The sequence below is a fragment of the Thamnophis elegans genome, chromosome 5 (genome assembly GCF_009769535.1).
Source record: "Thamnophis elegans isolate rThaEle1 chromosome 5, rThaEle1.pri, whole genome shotgun sequence".
NCBI lineage: Eukaryota > Metazoa > Chordata > Lepidosauria > Squamata > Colubridae > Thamnophis > Thamnophis elegans.
The window spans coordinates 95,894,620-95,904,642 of NC_045545.1; the positions used below are offsets into that span (position 1 = coordinate 95,894,620).

Sequence of the window (10,023 nt, forward strand, 5' to 3'; positions counted from 1 at the left end):
TGGGACAACTTAACAACTGCAGTGATTCACATAGCAATTGCAGCAAACAAGGTTGTAAAATGGGGCAAAACTCACTTAATAATTGTCCTGCTGAGCCACAAAAATGTGGAGTCAATTGTGGTCGTAAGTTGAGGATGACATGTACAAGTAAGAACTGTGGGGTCAGTTAAAGTTTTCCAGGGGTAGCCAGTGCTTAACATAATGGCCTTCCCTTGATAGGCCCAGTGTCTCTACCCCATAAATCATTCCTTAAGACAGAACTTTTCCTTGAGGCATTTGAAGTTTAATGTTACCTTTCCCAATTGATCACTTTGTCATGTTGGTTGTTTTTTAAATCAATTTTATTGCTTAATACTGTTCCTCGAAGGGCTATTCTAAATTTATTTTAAGGTGTAAACCTCTGAGAGTCATTCCAGATTCTAAAACAGAGAATAAATAAATTTCTTTGCAACATAAAAGTACACACTATTTCCATTATCTTGCTGTTCATTTCCAGAAAACAATATAAACGCTTTAAAAATACTTAGAAATAATGTAAGCACTTGAAAAAAAAAAACCCAATGAAACTTCAAAACAATAACAACAAGAAATAAATCAGGCAAAAGATAATATTCTAATCCAGGAACAACCAGGAGGAGACTGCACCCTTACCAAATTGGCAGTATAAGCTACTTGCAGTTAACCTCACACTCACTACCCCTGATAATGTAACCTAGCTGGATAATAAAATGTCTGCAGACAAACAACTAAGTTCAGCACATCTAGAGATATTTCTATTGAAATAAGTACATTACATTTGAAAGACAGTGAGTGTGATTCCATTAAATGAACAAATGTTGATTTAAATTACCCGTCTCCCACAATTAGCTGAACCTGCCCATTGAACTGGAATACCTATTCCACCAGCTGGAATAGGTAATCCAATACATGTACAGCAATATTTTTGTTCAATTACCTATAATTTTAAATCTATAGAAATTATTGTAATTGTTAAAATGGTCTTTCACTAAAGATTCTTATTCCATGCCTCATTATATAGTCAGTCATCTAGCACAGAATGCTCGAACAGACGTGTAAATAGATATTACATTTTATAAAACAATATTGATCAGATGTTGCTAGAGGAGATTCTGAAATACTTAGGGCTGTTGGCCCATATCTGGGTCTCAAAGCATCTTTTAAACTTTTTTTTTCTTTTAGCCCTTTCCCTGAATGAGGAAGCAGTTAAGTTATGGCTCCAATTCTTTCCTTGCAAAATATAGTATGGTCATCAACACAAATAAAAATGTTGAGCAGGCAACAGAATTTCATTTTTGATGTGAGCTAGTGTGCTCATGGTGTGGACGTGGGTACTCTTTGGCTAAGACGTTGAGCTTGTTGACCAGAATGGTTGGCAGCTTAGCGGTTTGAATCCATAGGCCGCATAACGGAGTGAGCTCCCATTACTTGTCCCAGCTTCTGCCAACCTAGCAGTTCGAAACCATGTAAAAATGCAAGTAGAAAAATAGGAGCCACCTTTGGTGGGAAGGAAACAGCGTTCTGTGCACCTTCAGAATTTAGTCATTCCGGCCACATGACCACGGAGACATCTTCGGACAGCGCTGGCTCTTCAGCTTGAAAGGGAGAGGAGCCGTGCCCACCAGAGCCAGAAATGACTAGCATGCATGTGCAGGGGAACCTTTACCTTTACCTAGTGTGCTCACAGTAAAAAAATGACAGTTATATTATCTTTAAAATGTTGAAAACTTACAAGATAAGCTAACAATTATTTTTCTGAAGCCAAACCCAGAGACAGTGCAGAGATTCTCTGAAAAATGATCAGATTGGCTATTTTATTGTTTGTTTGTTTTATCCTGCCTTCATTCTTTTTACAAAATTGTGCCCAAACCTCAAAAGAGAGACCTGTAACCTGCATTGCCTTGTGCTTCTTTTCAGTAAATGAGTCACAGTCATCAGGAAGAAGTTCAAGTGTCCCTATTGCAGCTTCTCAGCCATGCACCAGTGCATCTTGAAAAGGCATATGCGATCCACACAGGAGAACGACCCTACCCGTGTGAAATTTGTGGGAAGAAATTCACCCGACGGGAGCACATGAAGCGGCACACTTTGGTAAGCTGGGACCTCTAGAGACGTTGCAAGAGGCAAAGTGGGATAGAAACTTGAGATCTGCAAGAAAGAGGATGTGGGTGAGCAGAGGGATGATTGACCGAGATATTATGCCCACGGCTTTTGCTTCCTCCTTTCTATTTATTGGGGCATAATTTTTACCAACATTGCATATAGTGATGGATTTAAAATTTGTAACAGAACTATGAAAACATTAAGTACACTCGAAACAAGAATATGGTTTTATTTTTATTTATTTCTATTCTGCTTCATTATATTTTATAAATAGCTAGCTGATAACCCGGGTATGTTTTTATCCCAATCCTGTATTAGAGGGAGCCCCCTTGTGGAGTATTGCAAAGCTGTTACCATGGCAATTCCACTGGGCTGTACAGTAGAAGCCATTTAAGGCACAACAGGCTGTATCTTAACAGAACTTGAATCCAAAATGCACACTATCACTGTCAAAAGTACTGTGACTTGACACTATAGATATAATTCAGTCCTTTTCATTTCAGTGGCCCAGAGTTCTGGAGTTATGCTGGAACACACACGGACACAGACACAGACACACAGACACACACACCGAGCGGTGTTAAGGGTGTCTTATCTCCATAGTATTTGTTTCCAGAGAGTAAGTCATCTGTGTACCAATTTTGGTTGAAATTGCTTGAAGCATTCCGAGTTATGCTGGAACATACACACACACAGCCATATTTACATAAATATACACTCAAGGTGGCAAAGACACACAGTATTTTTTTTCTCCTCCTATTTTCCCCATAACAATTCTGTGAGAGAGGAACTGGCCCAAAGTCATCCAATCAGCTTTGGGGCCTAAGGCGGGACTAGTACAGTCTCCTGTGATTGGCCAAAGTCACCCAGCTACAATAGCTTTCATGCCTAAAATGGAACTAGAACTTACCATTTCCTGGTGATTGGCCCAAAGTCACCCAGCAGGCTTTTGTGCCTAAGGCAGGACTAGAACTCTCAGTCTCCTGGCTTCCTTAACCAGTAGACCAATTAAAGAGTAAAATAACATTAACAAGGCATGTTCGATATGTACAGAATCTACATATTGACTTTGAGAAGCAGGTTTTAAAAACCCATTCCTGGTATGTGTAAGCAGCGTTCTTTCTTATCTGCCACTTATCCTATAAAACTGACAGATAGTTTGTTTTGTTGTTGAAAATCAATAGGTTTATAAAGTAGAGCAGTATTTTTGCCAAATTATGTGATCAGCATTAGTAAGATATATGTGTTGGTAAAGAAGATTGCTTTGGGGATAAGTGATGCTCCAAAGATTACTTAAGTAGCTAATATTTCCTTTTATACTACAAGAGTACTTTTCTAGTTTAATGGTAATCATGGTGGCGTTTATTTTCTGAATTCTTTTTCTTGAGTGAGTTAAAACTACATACCTCCTGTCACTTTCAGAAATGAACCATAAATGGAAATAAATTAATGGGAAACTTATTCAGGAAGACTAATTAAGCAATCTGCCTGTTATCTGGTGATAGATATTGTATTACAGATAGTCTTTGACTTACGGCCACAATTAAGCTCAAAATACCTCTTTGCTAAGCCAGGTAGTTGTTAAGTGAGTTTTTGCACCATTTTATGACCTTTTTTGCCACAAGCTATTAAGGCAAAAAAGTTAATCACTGCAGATGTTAAGTGAATCATACAATTGTTAAATGAATTCGGTTTCCCCCCATTGACTTTGCTTGTTGGAAGTCAGGGTGTCAATTTCCAAGCACCCGAATTTTGATCCTATGTCCGTGGGCATGCTGCCATGGTCATAAGTGTGAAAAACAGTTATAGGTCACTTTTTTCAGCGCCTTTGTAACCTTGAATCAGCATTAAATGAATAGTTTGTAAGTCAGTTCCTAAGGGGATGCGGTGGCTCAGTGGCTAAGATACTGAGCTTGTCGATCAGAAAGGTCGGCAGTTCAGCAGTTTGAATCCCTAGCACCGCGTAACGGAGTGAGCTCCCGTTACTTGTCCCAGCTTCTGCCAACCTAGCAGTTCGAAAGCAGGTAAAAAATGCAAGTAGAAAAATAGGAACCACCTTTGGTGGGAAGGTCACAGCATTCCCTGCGCCTTTGGCGTTGAGTCATTCCAGCCACATGACCACGGAGACGTCTTCGGACAGCGCTGGCTCTTCGGCTTTGAAACCGCCCCCTAGAGTCAGGAACGACTAGCACATGTGTGCAGGGAAATCTTTACCTTAAGTCAGTTTCTATACTATTTTAACAGTAGCATTTTTCTAGAAAATAAGTCTTTTAGTGGGGTTTCAGCTCCAGTTCACACAACACATTGAAGCAAGACAATGAAAGCCCTAGCACCGTGATTGCAAACTTATGGCACGCCTGCCACAGGTGGCACGCAGAGCCATTTCTGAGGGCACATGAAGTGTTGCCCTGTTAGCTCCAGCACGCATGAGCACGCTGGCCAGCTGATTTTGGCCTTGATTTTAGACCATTTTTCGCCCTCCATACCCTTCAGGAAAGCCTCCTGAAGCCTCCGGAGGGAGAAAAAACAGCCCAACCCAGAAACTGGACGTACGAAGGCTTCAGTGAGGCACGGGGGGAGGGCATTGCATTATGGGTGTGGGCATTCCCGACCCCTCCCATGCTCCCCATGCTTTTGGCACGCCTCAACAAAAAGGTTAGCCATCACCACCCTAGCAGGTTTAGTGTTAAATCTTGGTTATAGTTTTTAGTAGCATGTTGTATCATGCACATTCGGTCCATTGGAATACTTTAGGAGTCAGTTTGGATTTAAAACCAGGTTAAATCATTAACCAGTTAAATGTGCTTTATGAGTAGACCAGAGCTCTCCTAATCCATCCCCACACACTCCTCCCGTATTTGGTTTGAAGAAATCGGAGGCCTCCTGGCATCAGAATATTTCAAACGCTTCAGATTTTTAAAAGAGAAAAAAAAAATCTGTGTGAATATTGAATGGAAGTCTCATATCGGTCTTTAAACCATTCCAAGACTTTTGTAGCAAGAGCCAAACATAGGAAGCGCATCCGTGAAAGAAATCCTGTTTCCTCCCAGCTGTTCTCTGGATATCGGGGCAGGATATTTTGCAGACAGGCTGTCTTGCACCCAGTTGCCTTCTGGAAATGGCGTGTCTTCCTTTCCATGGGGAAAAACCTTTCAACGCTCAGCTGATAACGCTACTGTCTGCTTACCGCAAGTGCAAGGTTGCATCTTGCCTTGCCAAATGGCGGCGTTTTGTAGATGAAGATGGGCAGCTAGCTTGCAGTGCTTCAACAGCAATGTTTAGGGGCCACTACACTCTGTTGCCATAGTACCCAGAACCTGCTGCCTTCTTCCTTCTCTCTGCGAATCCTTGTCCATTCGGATGACTGCCTCGGCCATCTGGACAAGGGACCAATTGCTCCCAAGATGCCCCTTGATTTGCTCCACTGGGGCGGGCTTGGGTAGCCCGAGACATTAATTCAGCTACAGACACACATGCCTCCAATCTCTTCTTTGTTCTTTCTTGAAACTAAACTCACCGCAGTGGTCGAATTTCAGGTACATTTAAAATAAAAATAAAAATCGGAAGATTGCAAGGCATGCACAAGGGGGACAAGCTATCATCAGTTGATAATGAAAACTAAAAACTATCTGCACAAAGATGCAAAAAAAGGAAAATGCTTGTATATTTATGTCCTTTCAAATATATAGGGGTTGTTTTTTGTGGGGAAAATAGCAACTGAAAAGAGTAGCCCTTGCTGCTCTCTGAGCTTGGTTGTTTTCTTGCAGACATTTCATCACCCAACTAGGTAACATCATCAGTGCTACTGATGTTGTTATTAGCACTGATGATGTTACCTAATTTGAGTAATGAAACCTCTGCAAGAAAACAACCAAGCTCCAAGAGCACCATGATCCCTCAAGGAATATTTTGTATGTTCACCGCCTTGACTTACTTACAAGGTAATAAAGTTGCGATAGCACACTATTTCATAAAGAATATTTATATTTAATTTGTGCTTTACTATGCTTTTGTGGCATAGGGCAGATAATAACCAAGGCCTTTGGAGGCAAAATAAAATGGAATTAAATCAAAATAAACATTTGTTTATCTGTGGTCACTTTGACAAAATATACTTAAAAGTTCCCCCCATTTTATCTGGCAACAAAACGCCTGGGGAGAGAGAGAATGATTGGCACAGATTCTGCCTGTCGAGATATATAGTTGTGTGGAGACTTTAACTTTTGTCTTCCTTCCCAGGTTCACAGCAAAGACAAAAAATACGTCTGCAAAGTCTGCAGCCGGGTGTTCATGTCCGCCGCCAGCGTGGGCATCAAGCACGGTTCCCGTCGCCACGGCGTGTGCACAGACTGTTCCGGTCATGGCATGGCTGGCCGCTTGGAAGCCAGTGGGGGAGACGGGTCCCCGGATGGATTGTTCGGCCCGAGGGCCCTTACGCTGAAGACCCCGACGACCTCAAGGCGGAAGGAGACGAGGAGGAGGAAGACGACCTGAAATGGAAAGAGGAGATGGAGATTTCACAAGACGAGGCCATCTTGGAAAACGACAAAGATGGCGCTGACTCTGCCCTGGAGAACCCTGGGGAGGCCGAGAAGGATTTCGCTTGGATTTCTTAGGGATTGGGGGGGGGGTTCCTGCCGGTTTGGGGATCGCACGGTGGAAAGAGCTGTATCAGGAAAGCTGCAGCAGCCTCGCGATTGTCCCCGTGTATAGAAACGTACTATGTGTGAGGACCTTTTTTTTTTTTTTTTTTTGGTCAAAGATAAGTTCTCTGTCGGATTTTTGCATCAATAAGCATTTTCCCTCGATGCTGTCACTTCCTTCTCTTAAATCCTTCCAACCGTTTTAAAAATAGGAAAAGGAGAAAATAATATATATATATTATTTTTCCACGGTCAAACTTAACACAGAGAGAATATGTGCTTCTCCAACGATAATTGTCAAAAATGTTTGAAAATAACTACCCTCCCGCAGCAGGGGAACGTGGTATCAAGGTTACCGGTGGTAAACAAACAGTGGGAGCGCTTGAGAGCCCAGCCGGAGAGAACAATAGGTTTGACCGCCTGCAGCAGCCTTCTCTAGAACTGTTGTCCTCTTTCCCTGAAGTGGGCTGATCAAAGGATTAATTTAGCCCACTGGCATTTGAATAACCTCAGGTTGCCTCCATTTATAACTTGCTTGCTAAATGAGGGCAGAGTGAGACACCCACGCCACAAACATGCCCCCTTGTGGCTGAGTCTCAAAAGAAAATCCACTTTTCTGTCTTTGGATGTGTCTCTTTCTCGCTCGTTCAGGGACAGAGGCGATGTTGGAACCGAGCATCGTGGCCGCGTGAGGAACCAAAAGGTTTTCTTGGTCAAGCTCCGTTAAGAAATGGCTGGGTTGGGTTGTGGTTACTAAGCCACGCATCGAGTCACTACGTCGGCTGGGCCGATCTTTGCCGTTGGGTCGAGTGGGGGGGCCTGTACAGTTTGTCTGTGGCACAGTCCCCTCTCAAGGCATGAGTTCTAATCAAGACCACATCAATATAGCAAGCATCATGAGCAGGAAAATTCCACTTAGTTTCCCAGCCTGGATAGCAGATGTCTTTGACCGCCCTAAGGAAATCTCACATATTCCTTCAAAGCAAGGGTGGGGGTTTGGGCAAACCGGTAGCTCCCACAATCAGCTGGGAGCAAACTGGTTTGCTCCAATGATCGGTTCCCCCCCTCCCCCCGCTCTGTCCTTTATTTCCTGCTTTCAAGCTCAACTCAGCTGTTCTACTTACCATTGCTGACTTGGTAAGTAAGCAGCAGCTGAGCTTCTAAATGCTCCATTTTCAGCACCGTGTGCGCAAAGCACATGCTCACAAGTGCATGCTCACCGAAGCGGTTGTTAAACCGGCAGCATCCCACCACTGTCCAAAGGCCTTAGTACCTCTTTACCTGGAGTTTTAGGATCTGCACATTTGGGGAAGCAACCTTCTGTATTTACACAAGATATTTCGTGTCCTTTCTTCTCTGTAATGATTGAATAGGATTTCTGACTACTTTTCTGGGACAGCTTTAAAAAAGGTCGTTTGGCCAATAATGCTTGTTCTTTCATCTTTGCCTCCTGCACTGAAGCAGAAAAAGTGCATCTGAAAGCTCTTAGCTGCAGAACCTGCAGTTTCATTCCAAATACCTTGAGCCTCAAAACCACTATCTTAAAACTGACTTAAAAAAAAAAAACAAGTTAGAGAGGTCAAACAGTTAAAGGTGCTCTGTGTGTGTGTGTGTGCGTGTGTGTGTAACAGGATCTGTGTATTGTCAGATCTGATAACCAAGGTAACATATCATAATTTCTAAAGAGTAATATATCCTTTCCTTCTCTGGCACTTTTTCTAACTTTTGGAATCTCTGAATGTTTTAATAATATAACCTAAGGAGTTGGGAACATCCTGGTTTCAGAGTTTTGTGTCATTTTCTCTATTGCTTTTCATTTGTAGCTTCTTCATAAGTCAGTGGAGGAGGGAGAAGTGTACAAGAATGAAAGACACCTGGCACGGTTAATCCTCCAGAAAGAATCGCCTGAATGTTTCTAAAAGAGAGAAAGTGAAAGAAAAGCATCATTTCCTAGTTAAAGAACTTCCTATGCAGGTTTGTAGAGGAGCAACCTTGGCTTAACCTACCAAAAGCCAGTTAGAAAATGAGTGCTGAAGTGGTGCAGAATTGCAGGGGTTTGTACTTACGATTATTTTAAATTTATTTATTAAATTTGTACGCCGCCCATGGCTCTGCAAATAACTCTGGGCAGTTTATGATGTTACAAATAACTGAATAAAACAATCACAGAATTGGAACATTAAAACATCAAACCCTGACGCGTTAAAAGTAACATTAGATAAAAAGAACCAACGCATAGGTGGGATGGAGGCGAGAGATCTGTACCAGTCTACTTCCAAAATAGGATGCCCGTATCAGGGGCCCTATGTCAGTTGACAGAGCCAGATTTAAGGTAGCATTATCCACCCTGTGATCATGACAAGAAAGTACATCCAGGCCTTATTGTATCAATGCAGTAATTTTGGTGTCTTACTTTGGGCTGGCTTTGAAACACACCCTGCTTCAAACACTGCCTATACTTGTACTTCTATCTAATCTAACCGGAGATTGTGGAAAGACAGAAAATAACGGATTACTAAGAGCAATAGAATCATCTGCCTATGCTTCTATAGATTCTAGGAGGCTGCCCCAGGGACTGAATGGGCTCCATGCCAGGCATCCTGCAACTTAATTTGTAAGGCAGATTGTTTGTGTCTCCCCTAAAAGGGCTTCAAATTCAAAGAAAGGCGGGAGGTAGCCGTCATGGCAGAAGCAGCTTTTCGGCGCTAAAAGGCTCCCCGTTTAAATTTTGCATTTCTCACTGGGGAGGTCCGATCAAAAATGACACTCCGGTTTGCACTAAGGAGCAGTTTCCCCCAAACTGTATATTTTACCTATCTTTGTTTCATTACATATCACAGCTCCACTGTTTCCTTCTTCCTTTAGTGGAGCGGAGCTTGTGCAGCAAAGAGAACCGAGAGGGCAATTTAAGAAACATGCTGTTCTGCTCATGTCTTTTTCCAATCTATCAGTTTCTCACCTTTTCCCCATCATAGTTTTTATTTTTCCCACACTCCCCATTCGTTGGAGGGCTGCGATTTAAGCTACTCTTTTCTTGAACTCAAAGAATGCATTTTATTGCCTGCATTGACCCAACATGCCTACCATAGTTACTGCATCAACTTGTTTTCTGAGGTTTACAGAATAATTGAACCATAAACTAACCTAATAAGAGTTCAGACCACCTGCTAAGACACCAAAACCAAGGTTAAAAGTAACCAAGTTTTAGCATCCAACCCCGAAACGAGCAACACATAAATTTGAAAATGTCTCTGGGGAT

The 10,023-nt window shown here is 42.2% G+C and overlaps 2 protein-coding genes across 2 annotated transcripts in view; both read left to right on the top strand.

Annotated features, from left to right (window-relative positions):
* Positions 1–2,020, top strand: part of ZBTB46 (zinc finger and BTB domain containing 46) — a 46,210-nt gene extending 44,190 nt beyond the window's left edge. The window contains exon 7 of the mRNA XM_032217811.1: positions 1,936–2,020. The gene's annotated coding sequence lies outside the window, so the exon portion shown is untranslated. The remainder of the gene's footprint in view (positions 1–1,935) is intronic.
* LOC116509477 (zinc finger and BTB domain-containing protein 46-like) lies at positions 135–7,023 on the top strand. Its single transcript, XM_032218628.1, is given in 5 exon segments — positions 135–147; positions 1,944–2,024; positions 2,027–2,109; positions 6,361–6,543; positions 6,546–7,023. Coding segments are annotated over 5 exon segments (552 nt in total). The 3' UTR covers positions 6,738–7,023.
* The last annotated feature ends 3,000 nt before the right edge of the window (positions 7,024–10,023 follow it).